This window comes from Humulus lupulus, chromosome 8 (genome assembly GCF_963169125.1).
Source record: "Humulus lupulus chromosome 8, drHumLupu1.1, whole genome shotgun sequence".
NCBI classification, from domain to species: domain Eukaryota; kingdom Viridiplantae; phylum Streptophyta; class Magnoliopsida; order Rosales; family Cannabaceae; genus Humulus; species Humulus lupulus.
The window spans coordinates 12,255,341-12,269,369 of NC_084800.1; the positions used below are offsets into that span (position 1 = coordinate 12,255,341).

At 35.2% G+C, this 14,029-nt stretch overlaps 2 protein-coding genes across 2 annotated transcripts; both read right to left on the bottom strand.

Annotated features, from left to right (window-relative positions):
- Positions 1–816: 816 nt before the first annotated feature.
- LOC133794592 (auxin-responsive protein SAUR78-like) lies at positions 817–1,727 on the bottom strand. Its single transcript, XM_062231921.1, has one exon. It carries the CDS (start codon positions 1,645–1,647, stop codon positions 1,225–1,227), a length of 423 nt encoding a protein of 140 aa, XP_062087905.1. The 5' UTR covers positions 1,648–1,727; the 3' UTR covers positions 817–1,224.
- Positions 1,728–10,986: 9,259 nt separating this feature from the next.
- Positions 10,987–12,177, bottom strand: LOC133795017 (uncharacterized mitochondrial protein AtMg00810-like). The gene has a single exon (XM_062232472.1). It carries the CDS (start codon positions 12,175–12,177, stop codon positions 10,987–10,989), a length of 1,191 nt encoding a protein of 396 aa, XP_062088456.1.
- Positions 12,178–14,029: the final 1,852 nt, after the last annotated feature.

The following is a 14,029-nucleotide window of genomic DNA, read 5'->3' on the forward strand; positions in this document are numbered from 1 at the left end:
TCTGTGATTACTTAAGCGTGCCACTGTTATCTTTCAAAACATTATACTTTCTTTTTTTTCAAATTCTTATTTTTTAAAGAAAAAGGAAATATAAGAATTTTCCAAGTACACCCTAATCACATAAAATAAAATAAAAACTTAATTCTTCTGTAGCACGCAAATTTGCTTGCTGGGTCAGAATAATGACAATCCTCCTCTAACTAAATTAATATGATTACTAATATGAAATGTTATATAAATATACTTAGTTCAATGCTTGGTTGGCCCTAAGCATCCAGCTTAACAACCCAATCATTTGAAACTCAAACTAAGTATTTATTTAAATTTGAGACCACCAGCCAAGCTAACTATCTTTATTGCAGATATTGTTTTTTTCCTGCCAGCTAATATTCAATTTTAAAGTCTCACTACACTCTAGAAAATATACATAGATATGTGCATTAATCACTTCATAGTGTGTCAAAGTGTAATTTAAACTGGCATACATATATCTATAATGTATAGTCAAACAAGTTGTCATAGTAGAACTAAAAGATCCAAAATATAGAGGGACCAATACATTGTATCTCATCCTATGGGCAAAATCTCTCGTATTACTCTCATGAAACATTACCCAGTTACTGTTGTTTTTGGTTGTTTGTATTATTTATTTATTATATTTCTAAGTAATTGACAAGAGTGCCAGTACATGTACATTCTTGTTAATTAAATGAGTAATTGCTACAGTTGTTACTTGTTCATATATGCAACTTGGGCTTGGACATATATGTAAGTGCTTATTGATTAATAGTAATATTACTTCAAATGAGCACAATATATAAATATATATATTTTATTAAAATTTCTTTGTGTTTCATTAACTGTAATCACAAACAAGCTCATAAATATAATGAAAATATGAAATGAAATCATCATTATCAAGTTCTATCTGCTCTAATAACCTGAGAGAGATTTTGAATGATAACAAACTCTTGCATTAGCATTACAACTTCTCAAAAAGAAATGGTTAATATGACATAATATAATGTTGGTCACTGTCCAAAGCAGACACACAAAGACCATACCATATATATATATATAATATTTCTATACAATTACAAACTAAGAAATTCTAAGAGAGGTGCTACTGCTTCATGCTTGGTCAGTGATATAGAGATTTATAATAAATGTATACCATACTGATTATATATATATATATATATGCTTTGATAATATATAAAGTAATCAGCAAGTATAGAACTCAACAAGCTCGTCCATGGAGCCCAACTGAGCCTCGGCGTTGTCCAACATCCAAAGCAAGTGCTCAAACAGCACAACCTCGCAAGCCACAGAGATTCCGCCGTCTTCACATTCACAGTAGCCAGAGGCCGACTTGTCTATTAGCTCCTGAAACAGAGGATGCTCCACCACTTCCGAGCTCACCAAGTACCGCCGCCTAGACTTGCCCACGTACACGGCATGAGGCTGATCGCCGTGATTGTTCTGATGACCATGAACGACGTCGTTTGAGATCTGGTGGTGATCATCATTAGGGTGATACGGTGATGAGATGCTGCCATTGCTGCTGACGCGGCTGAATTTGGTCAAGGACGGCCATCTCTTTATGGCTGACTTCAACTTCCCTCCTAGCTTTCCAACTTTTGCCATATATATGTCTTTTTTAGGATCTTAATACTATTCAAGAGAAAGAGAAAGAGAAAGAGAAAGGGAGAGAATTGTTTCAATATGGTTTGTATGAACTAGGGAAGGAAGGTTCGTGTATTTATATATAAGAGTTTGGAGAAGAAGGGAAGAGTCAAAGAGAGATAGAGACAACATGGCCCACTGTTTCATTACCAGCTAAGAAATACATTTATATATTTATTTATAGAATAAATAGGGTGCAAAACCAGTTGCGGGTTTGTCAATTGGCGTGGGGGCTTGGCCTTAACAAAATCACATCTTTCAATTTTTCTGTTTTGTTTTCTTTGTATTTACATATATAGACACTCTTTATCTGACCCCGACCCTTCTAATTTCTTTAAATTAAAAAAAATACAAAGTCGTATAATAAGAAAAGGTTGAGGGGGGTACTTTAAAAATAGTTGGTGCCTTTCACGTATGTGGAAAAAATTTGGTCTAAATTGATATCTAATTTTATAATTAACATGGCAGCCATGTATAATTTGAAATGGAAAATTTTGGGCACCTACTATATATATTTTCATGTCTATATATATATTTTCATATATACACTTGTTATTTCTAGGTAAAAAAAAATAAAGAGAGGGGGGACAAGGGTAACTACGTAATAATAAGAAGCATTTTGGTGGTTGGTTTTTTTCTCTTTTGTTCACAGCAACTTCTATCAAGTAACAACAAGAAAAACAAGCTGTTGGTTGGTAAGCAGTCCACCAGTTCCCAACTGGGTTTTATTTTCACCAACAGCCAAACACCATCCAAGGGCATCTTTCTCTCTTTCTTTCTTTCTTCTCTAGCACCAACTTTTGTCTTTGCCCCCACATATTCGTGCGTTACCATTATCTATTAATTTTATCTTGCGGACAAATCTATGCAAGGGATTTCTTTCCCTGCATGAAAACAAGCCAAAATAAAAAAACAGACATCACGAGAATAAAGCTCTCTATTATAACTTTTTGAGTGATAAATAGAGTTTAAGTTAGGATCCATCCAAAATTTTCAAACTTACGTTTCTCTAGAAAATAATGATCACATTCACACAAAACATATTGATTGCTTTAAGCCCATTTACACATACACAAACATTGCCATGTGATGATTCATATTTGAAGAAGCCTTCTTTTCTAAGATTTTAGTGCATAGTTTCTTTCAAATGCAGAAAATACTAAGTACTATTATTAATGCTACACTAATTGGGTTAGTACGGCAACATAAGAGAAATTCAAAAATAGAGCAAAGCTTCACTAGGTGACAATATGTGTGGTCCTTTTTATATGTGCATAAGAGTAGCACAATAAGATGCCAGTACTGGGGACGATTCTGCTTCCAAAATGTTCTGTTCTTCTATCTCTTGTGGTCCAATGCGGTTAATATAATTTTTTTTTTACTAATTGGATGACTAGATACCTAGTGGGAGGCCAAACTAAACTCTGTCTTTCTAATTGCCAATTTATTTATTTTCTTTCCCTTTCATGGGGCATATAAAAAGAGTACTAGTCCAAGTTAAACGGGGCCATAAATTGATGAATGGTACCTTAAATAACAGAGTATGTATTTCTTGTTTGTGTAGAATTATGGGGTGGTGATCGATGGTGGTTTTTTATTTTTTATTTTTAAATTAAATCTCAAACAAACAATCAAATCAATTTTTTAGGGGGGAAGGTAGTGAAAATATATGTTTTAGGAACTATTAGGAGGCCAAACTATACTCTTTCTTTCTTACTATTGCCCTTGTTATGTTCTTTCCCTTACCTGGAGTATTCAAAAAGAGCAATATTCTAAGGTTACGTATTAAACAACAGAATACTCTCTTTTTTCTTGTTTGTGTAGAATTATGTGGTGGTGATGGTGGTGTTTTATTTTTTATTTTTAGATTAAATCTCATACAAACAATCAAATCATTCTTTTCGGAGGATAGTGAAAATATAATATATGTTTAAGGAGCTATTACTCTCTATTTGCTGATTAATCATGTGGCCTCAGTGGGAAAAATGGTCTGAATATCGTCCTTAGGATATTGCTGTCTTAGGCATGTGCTTAATTATGGAAATAAATCATGGATCAATACAAGATTATTGTGAGGTTTGTGTAATGTGCTTAAATATAAATATATATATATACACATATTTTAATATGGTTACAAATTTGCAAGGGGAGGCCATGAAATTATAGGATATAATGATTTAAAATAGGGGGCGAAAAAGCATATAGCATATTGGGAGACACAATCCTAGACAAGTACTTTGAATAAAGGATTACATTCACATCGTTATGTAAGAGCTTAGACTTGGAGCTTCTTCTTCGTGGTCCTTACGGACGAACACTGTTGCACACTTCACATCTTTTTGTGTATCGGAGTAAATAAAAATTGAGGAAATAAATATAAATGGAATAGAATAAAAATTAATGGTGTTGATTGGTAACACTTAAAAAAAAAAAAAATTAATTAATTAAAAAATTGATAATTAAATATAAAATTGTGTTTGGTAATTTTATTTTTATTTATTATTTAAAAATAATTTAATTAAAATTTATTAAAGTTTGAAAATAAAATTTTTAAACCATTTTTTATTTTTCTTTCCTTTTTTTTTCTTCCATTATTCAAATCAACATCTATTTTTATTTTGTTAAACAAATAATAAAAGTTATCAAAATTATTTATTATTTTTTGTTTTTAAAAATTAAAAAAAAAATAGTTACCAAACATATTTTTATTTTTTAAAAATAAAAAAAATAAATAAAAATAATATTTCTAATTTTGTGTTTAAAAAATTAAAAAACAAAAATTTTACCAAACACAATCAATATATATTAAATAAATTGATAAAAAAATTTCTTTCTTTTTTTCAATTTTGTCATAGATTTTTCATTCCATTTTCAAATAAAATAGTCATTACACGAATATAGTAGAAAAATCATTCTAATATTCTAAAATACAACCAAATAAAAAAAATAGAATGAAATTCAATTCATTTCTATTACATTCTATTATCACACCTAAACATTAACTAAATGATTTAAATCTAGTTGTTATAGTATATAAAATGAAGTTATATTCGATTTAAATTTAAAATAAACCTTCAGATTTTTGTTTGATATTAGATTTTAAGAGAAAAATAAATAAATTCAAAATGATTTCATTCTCTTATTTAGATTGAAAGAAAAAATTTAATTTTTTTAATAAAAAGTTAAACTTCAATGAAGTATAATTTTATACAATTTAAAACAATTATAGATATATTAAAAAAAAAGTATTTAAAATCTCTTATAAAATTTTCAATCTATTGGCTTAATACAAAATGGTCATTAATTGTGTGTGAAACTAAATAAATGTTCATGTTTTAATTTTGTAGTAAAATAGTCTAACTATCTTTTTAATATTATATATTACCACATATGTCATATTTAGCAAGTTATTATTTTACTCTAAATATTTTAATATTATGGTATATGTATATTAGTTTTGTTTAATTAGTTTTTGTTTTAAAATTATTTTTATTTTTATGAGTTATTGAATGATCATACCACAAAATACATATACTTAGTTGAAAATAATATATCAACAAAACTTACAAAATTATTACTAAAAAATGTATATACTATGCTAACAAAATTATATAGCTATTAAAATGTATATAACATGATACACAATTATATACTACCATTATGTATAATAAGATAGAAACTAAATATCATAAAAAAAAAACGATATATCATACCACAAAAAAATAAAACATACACACTAGTTGGAAAATAATATACCAACAACCCATAAAAACTTAAAAAAATCAATATAACTTTAAAATAAAAAATAATTAAACAAAATTAATATACATATATCACTTTATTAAAGTGATACACTCCTAAATAAATAAATAAATTATAGAAAATGACAATTTAGGTAATCAACAATGTAAAATAATTTTTTTTTTACAATTTTAAAAATGATGACATTAACTTCTTAATGTAATTGTTTTGGGTCATTTAATGAAGGAAATTGATTCCGTGACTGATTGTATTGAACGTGAAACAATAAACCAAATTACAAGAGAGAATGTAGGCTACATATCAGCCAATTGATTTGCTAAAACTATGGTAACTGAAGATATATACAATGAAGAGCCAACTAACTAATTTGCTAAAACTATGGTAACTGAAGATATATACAATAAAGATGGAATATATGCAAGATATATTCTAGCACACCTCCTCAGTCAAAGCGGGAGGTTCTCGTATGCTTAGATTGTCCCTGAAATCATTAAATAAAACGCGCGGAAGCCCTTTTGTAAAAATATCAGCAATTTGGTAACGGGACGGTACATGAAGCACACGCACGTCGCCACGAGCTACTTTCTCACGGACGAAGTGAATATCCATCTCAATGTGTTTAGTGCGTTGATGCTGAACAGGATTGCCAGATAAGTATATAGCACTCACATTGTCACAATAAACTAGAGTAGCCTTTTATATGGGACAATGCAACTCTAGAAGCAAATTTCGGATCCAGCACGAATCAGAAACAACATTAGCAACACCCCTATACTCCGCCTCAACACTACTACGGGAAAGAGTAGGTTGTCGTTTCGAAGACCAAGAAATCAAATTATCTCCGAGGAACACACAATAACCAGAGGTAGAACGACGGGTGTCGGGACAACCTCCCCAATCTGCATCTGTATAGGAGATAATACGATTAATATTGGACTTGTACAAGTGTAGACCAAAAGAAAGGGTACCTTGAAGATAGCGTATGATACTCTTAGGAGCACTCATATGCTCATTAGTCGGAGCATGCATATGAAGGCAGATCTGCTGCACAGCATAGGAAATGTCTGGCCGAGTGAATGTAAGATACTGAAGAGCACCTGCAAGACTACGATACTTAGTCGAATCATTATAAGGAGTATCGGCGGTGGCACTTAGTTTGGACTTAGTGTCAACAAGAGTAAGACATGGACTGCAGTTAGACATTCCGGCACGTTCAATAATTTTTGCAGCATACTGTGTCTGAGATAAGAAAAGACCACGGGCATGACGAGTGACGGCAATACCCAAAAAGAAACTCAGAGGACCCAGATCCTTCATAGCAAATTCAGAAGCCAAGAGAGTCATAATATACTTACGAAGACGATCAGAAGAAGCTGTAAGTATAATGTCGTCCACATATAACAGAAGATAAGCAATATCAGAACCATTCTTATAGATGAATAAAGAGTGATCTGACTTACTTTGAGAAAACCCAATGGTAGCAGCAAAATCAGCAAATCTTTGGTACCAAGCTCGAGGAGCTTGTTTTAATCCGTACAAAGATTTCTTCAAAAGGAAAACATGATCTGGATACTTTTTGTTACGAAAGCCCATGGGCTGATGCATATAAACTGTTTCATTGAGATGACCATGTAAGAAAGCATTCTTGACATCCATTTGATGAATGGGCCAAGATTTAGAAAAAGCAATGCTGAGAACCGTTCTAATGGTGGCCGGTTTAACCACGGGGCTAAACGTGTCATCACAATCAACTCCTTGCCGCTGTGTTTTCCCATCACCTACAAGACGAGCTTTATAACGCTCAAAAGAACCGTCAGATTTATGTTTATGACGAAAAATCCACATAGACCGAATAACATTCACATTAGGAGGCCTAGGCACTAATTCCCAAGTCTTATTTTCAATTAAAGCATTAAATTCATCCAACATTGCATTTTTCCAATTTTGATCACGGAGCGCACTAATGGGATTTTTCGGGATAGGAGAAATATCCATAGTGGTGGAGACATGAAGATTGGAGGAGTATTTTGGATTTGGTTTATAAATATCATTGACTGCACGAGTGGTCATGCGGTGCGACACGGGATGTGTGGGTCTAGGTGGACTATGAGTGATGGTTGAGGGAGAGATTGGTGGTGTGGGTGTAGGCTGTGGAGTTGAGAGAGGAGAAATCTGGGGTGCACAGTGAACTGGGCTGGCTGAGTGAGGAGAGTCCAAATTAGGTGTAGAGGTTGTAATGGGATGAGCATTTTGTGGAGTTTGTTGTTGAGGGATTAAATTCATTATTGAAGGATAGAAATTATCAGTCAAACAATCATAATCTGGAGGAGTTGTTTTGGGAATTTTAGAAAAGGGAAATTCATTTTCAACAAAACGTACATGGCGACAAATTATGATTTTACCAGTAGACATCTCATAGCATTTGAAGCCACGATGATTTGGAGCCGGGCCAAGATATGCACAAGGGGTAGATCATTCTTGCAACTTATGAATGGTAGTAGAGGGGAATAAAGGGAAACATAGACATCCAAAGACACGCAAATCCGAATACGAAGGATCACTTTGATATAAGATTTGGACGGGGGATAAGTAATTTAATACTTTTGAGGGGAGAATATTTAGGAGATATGTGGCCATGGAGAGAGCATGATGTAAAAAAGAGAGTGGCATAGAAGCATGAGAAAGAATAGTACGGATGATATTATTTATAGATTTTATGTGCCTTTCGGCCTTTCCGTTTTGAGGAGATGTATGAGGACAAGAAAGGCGATAAAGCAAGCCTTGTTGATCAAAGAACTGTTTAAGAGTGCCATTAACATATTCTGTCCCATTGTCACATTGAAAAGTTTTTATATTACGTTCAAATTGGGTCTTGACTAACGCATGGAAGGATAAAAGTAATTGTTTAACCTGAGATTTTTTTGCAATTGGAAAAGTCCACAAAAATTTGCTATAGTCATCAAGAAAAAGAACATAATAACGGTGTCTGGAAGAGCTGACAACAGGGGAAGTCCAAAGATCACTATGAATAATATCAAATGGCAAGAACTTGTATGACAAAGACTCATAAAAAGGAAGTTTAGTATGTTTCCCAAGAGGACAAGATGAGCAAAAAGTTTTACAAGCCTTATTACAATCAATAAACTTATTACTACAAAGAGTGTTGATAATAGCATCGCCAGGATGACTTAAACGATTGTGCCAAAGATCATGAGACATAGTAGCTAGTAAAAGCTAAATGGTTAGATGAAGTGGCTTGTGAATTTGAGAAGAGTGGATATAAGTCCCCAATACTGTCACATCTCATTAGTCTGGTCCCCGTCTGTAAGTCATTGACAGAAAAATCAAAAGGGTCAAAAGAAATAGAAACCATATTGTCAGTGGTAAATTTACGAACAGAGATCAGATTTTTAATGAGTTTGGGGGCATGTAACACATTTTGAAGGACAAAGGGAGGATGAGGTGGGGGTAAATTAGTGTTACCGTGACCAACAACCAGAATTAAATGACCACTACCAACAACAATGTTATGTTTTTATTGCTTGAATTGAAATAAGAAGAGATAATACCTCTGTCTGCCGTCATGTGAGATGTCGCACCGGTATCCATTTAGTAGTTCCCATCGGGTTGAGAGAACGAAAGAGCAGGCATAGCGGTTTCAATGTCAGTCGGCGTGTAGCTAGCAATAGAGTGAGCCGAAGGAGGAGCCATGACATTGAAAGCTTGAGGTTTGGGCCCAAGTACACTAGGCCCAGCAGAGGGCCTTTGGGCCGAGTAGTGTGGCCTTGGCTGCCAAGAATAGGCAGGGAATGGACATGGTGGAATCCTCCAACCTCCCCAACCAGGCTGCCATTGTGGCCACTGAGAGGACTGGCCACCAAAGCTCTTCCCTTTCCCTTTATTTTTGTTGTTGTTGCGCCCCTTATTATTGTTGTTGCGTTTGGAAACAGAGGAAGGGGAGTCAGATGACGTTGCCACCATTGCTGCGCCGGTGCGGGTCCCGGGGCCACCGGACTCACGTGTTGTACGAGACTTAATTGAACGCTCTGCCATCTTCAACCTTGAGCGACAGCTTTCAAATGACGGTAACGACTCTTGGTCTTGGATAAAATCCACGGTACCACTAAAAGCTTTCGGCAGAGATCCGGTGAGCCGTAAAACCAACCTACTATTTGACACCGGGGCATCGACATCGGCAAGTCTGTCGGCAAGGGATTGAAGGTAATTGCAGTAAGTGTCAATAGAATTGTAATCCTCGAAAACAGCATTTGTGAAGTCTTCTTCGAGATGGGTAGCCCAGGAGGCTTTATTGTCCTAGAATAAAGCTTCAAGACGTTTCCATGTCGCCTCGGCAGTGTCATCACGTTTGAGGATAGCATGGAGAAGGTCAGAGGAGATAGTGCCGTAAATCCATTGAAGACCAGCGGCGTCAAGGCGTTTCCATAAAGCAAGATCAGCTGACTTTGCCTTGGCATAAGCAACCTTGGTTGTCTCCTCCGTTGGTGGAACCAAGTGATCATAGAGATTGTGAACCCTAGCGAGATTTGTGAATAGAGCAGCCCAAGAATGATACATACTCTGCTCATTATCCAACGTAACCGGGACAAGGGACTTCACGTTGGTGATGGTGAGGGCAGGATGGAATTTCTGGGAATCGGCCATGGAGATGATGATGAGAAAGAAAGGTAGAAGAAGATGAGTGGCTAGGGTTCGATAGAGAAAGAAATCGAAACTATGACTGATACCATGAAGGAAATTGATTCCGTGACTGATTGTATTGAACGTGAAACAATATATACAAATTACAAGAGAGAATGTAGGCTACAGATCAGCCAATTGATTTGCTAAGACTATGGTAATTGAAGATATATACAAAAAAGAGCCAACTAACTAATTTGCTAAAACTATGGTAACTGAAGATATATACAATAAAGATGGAATATATGCAAGATATATTCTAGCATTTAATATAGTTTCTAAACTTTTTTTTCTCAAAGTATTCTCCAGTCAAATTCAAGATTCTAACAAGAACTTAATATTTTTCATGTTATACGACAGAACTTCACGTAAGTGAGAAAAACTGAGAGTATTTGATGTGAATAATGGACTAAATAATACTTTTCAAATTTCCTTCACTTTCAAAAGCATTTTGTTACCATGAACTATACTTTCTTTTCCCCTTTAAAAAAAATTATACTTTCAATCTTAAACAAGAGCAAAGCTTCACAGGGTGACAATAATTGTGGTCCTTTATATGAAGAGTTTATACTTTTTTGGACCCTGTGTTTTTTCTCATTATTTGTTTGGACCCTGTGTTTTGAAAAATTACTTTTTGGACCCTTTGTTTTGTAAAATGGTTAAAATAGAACCCTAAACTCTATTAAGACTAAGAGTAATAGTGAAAATGAATTGTGTATTATTGATTAAACTGTACAAGAGGTATTTATACCAGAGATAAATACAGAAAAGGTCTAACTGGATGTTGTTAGAACAGAGATATGACAGCTAACACTAACAGAAAATAACTAACACTAATGGTTATAAAGAGTCTCTAACACCCCCCCTCAAACTTAGGGTGGATAGTGAGATCACACTAAGTTTGTCTCGAAGAAGTAAGAAACGGGTGCTTGATAAGGCTTTCGTCAAGACATCGACAATCTGATGGAGAGCAGGGGTATGTCGAACATTGAGCTGACCATTGATAATTTTTTCTCGAACAAAATACAGGTCTAACTCAATGTGTTTCGTCCTAGCATGAAGAACAGGATTCTGAGACATCAAGACAGTACTCTTGTTGTCGCACCAGATCGTGGGAGTGTGTGTTTGAGGGACTTGAAGTTCAGCAAGTAAGGATTGGATCCAAACCAATTCAACTGTAGTGTTAGCAAGACTACGGTACTCAGACTCAGTACTAGATCTGGAGACAGTCCTTTGCTTCTTTGAAGCCCAAGAAACTAAGTTAGCACCAAGGAAAATGCAAAAACCAGTAGTGCTTCGTCGATCATCAGGGTCTGAAGCCCAATCCATGTCACAAAAACCAGTAAGAGGAAGCTGAGAACATCGTGACAGATGCAAACCATAATCCAAAGTACCTTTGAGATAACGCAATATTTTCTTGACAACTTTGAAATGACTTTGAAGCGGATTTTGCATAAATTGAGATACACGATTGACAGCATAAGTAATCTCGGGCCTGGTTATTGTAGCATACTGAAGAGCCCCAACAAGACTTCTATAAAAATGAGGTTCTGCAACAGGGTCACTTCCAAAACCATAAAGTTTTTCACCAGAAGTCGTAAGAGTGTTGAGGCAGTTTGCAAATTGCATTTTGGCACGACAAAGAAGATCAGTGATATACTTTTTCTGGCAGAGATGAAGTCCAGTGTCAGTGTGCTCAACTTGGATGCCAAGAAAGTAATTGATATTACCTAGATCTTTAAGAGCAAAGGATGTATCAAGTTGAGAGATGAGAGTAGAAATAGCTGCTGTAGTGCTTCCTGTTACAAGGATGTCATCAACATACACAAGAACAAAACAAGTATGTTGAGGAGTGATGCGTAAAAATAAAGATGTATCAGCACGTGCACTAGTAAAACCAAGAGATAAAAGAGCAGATTTAAGTTTATCAAACCAGGCCCTTGGGGCTTGGCGCAATCCATACAGAGCCTTATGAAGTTTACACACAAGATGAGGTGAAGAAATATCCTTGAATCCAGGTGGTTGATGCATAAAAACCTCTTCCTTTAATTCACCATTAAGGAATGCATTATTGACATCAAGTTGATTTATGGACCAGCCTCTAGAAAGAGCTACAGTGAGGAAAATCCGGATAGTAGTAGGCTTCACTACAGGACTGAAAGTATATCAGTAAAATCAAACCCAAACTGTTGTAGGAAGCCCTTAGCCACCAAACAAGCCTTATGTTTAGCAACACTCCCATCTGAATTTTCTTTCAACTTAAACACTCACTTACACCCAATAGCTTTTCTTCCTTCAAGCAGGGGCACTAAGGACCAAGTGTGATTTCTTTAGAGAGCATCAATCTCAGCCTGCATGGCATTTGTCCAATCTAAATTTTGTAAAGCATCAGAAATTGTTAATGGCTCTTTAGAGGCAATAAAAACCTTGGGTTTGTAGACCCCAGCCTTGGAACGAGTAACCATAGTGTGAGTGTTGGAAGTAGCTTGCAGAGAAGATGAAGGTAAGATTGTTTGAGCAGGAAGATTAGAAGAAGCGGCAGCGGAAGGAGGAGATATAGAAAGAGAGTGAGGTAGTGAGGGCGGAGGTTGAATAGAAAGAGAAGGTGATGAAGGAGACAGAGATGCATGATGGTAAGGAGAAGAGGAAGATCGAGAAGAAGAAGAGGAGGGGGCAGATGAGGATGAAGAAGGAGAGATAAATGACTGAGTTAAAGGAACAGTAGGAATCACACCAGTACATGTAGGAATAGTGGCAGAATTAGGAGAATCATTAGGAGATGGAGCTGGTGTGGAGAAAATAGAATGTGCATATGGAAAATCAAATTCATTAAAGAGAACATCTCGAGAGATATAGACACGACCATTAGAAGCTAGACATTTATAGCCTTTGTGTTGAAGACTATAACCAAGGAATGTGCACTTAGTGGAATGAAATTCGAGCTTATGCGTATTGTAAGGTCTAGTGTTTGGAAAACAAGCACACCCAAAAACTCTTAAGTGATTGTAATCTGGATTTCTGCCATAAAGCACTTTGAGAGGAGTAGAGTTGTTTAAAACAGAAGTAGGGAGTCTATTTATGAGGAAGGTGGAAGCTCTAACAGCTTCATCCCAAAAAGAAAGTGGTAATGAGGCATGGGAAAGTAAGGTGAGAGAGGTTTCCACTAAGTGTCTGTGCTTACTCTTAGCTACACCATTTTGTTGGTGAATGGTAGGACATGACAGGCGATGATGAATACCATGATCTAAAAGATATCTTTTGAAAGCTTGATACTCACCTCCCCAATCAGATTGAAAATACTTAATTGAGCATGCAAACTCTTTTTCAACTTGGGACTTGAAATGTATGAAGGTTTGTAATGCCTCAGATTTTGTTTTTAATAGAAAAACTCATGTATATCTTGAGTATGCATCAATAAAATGGATGTAATATCGAAAACCATTTGTGGAAGGGGTTGGGGAAGGACCCCAAAGATCACTGTGTATGAGTTCCAATGGTTTAGTATAGGTTGTTTCTGAATTGGGAAAAGGGAATTTGTGAATTTTACTTATGCAACAAGCCTCACAGAAATCAGAAACATTTTTATTGATAGATGGAACATTACAATGAGACATAATACTTTTCACCACTTTGGCCGAAGGATGGCCTAATCTAGAATGCCATAAAGAAAAAGAAGATGGTGAAGAAAGAGTACATGACTGATTATGAACAGTATTTATTGAATGAATATTAGTACAGGGAGACAAGGGTGGCTGAGATGAAGAATGAAACTGTAGCGTTGAAGGATGCAGAACATAAAGACCTTTCTCAAGGGTTCCTTGCATCACTATTTGCTTGGAAACCTGATCTTTGACAAGGCAAAAAATTAGGATAGAACTCAAAG

What these genes read in the sequence shown, in the direction of transcription:
- LOC133794592 (XM_062231921.1), bottom strand. Translation starts at nt 1,647, where the DNA reads ATGGCAAAAGTTGGAAAGCTAGGAGGGAAGTTGAAGTCAGCCATAAAG.
- LOC133795017 (XM_062232472.1), bottom strand. Translation starts at nt 12,177, where the DNA reads ATGCATCAACCACCTGGATTCAAGGATATTTCTTCACCTCATCTTGTG.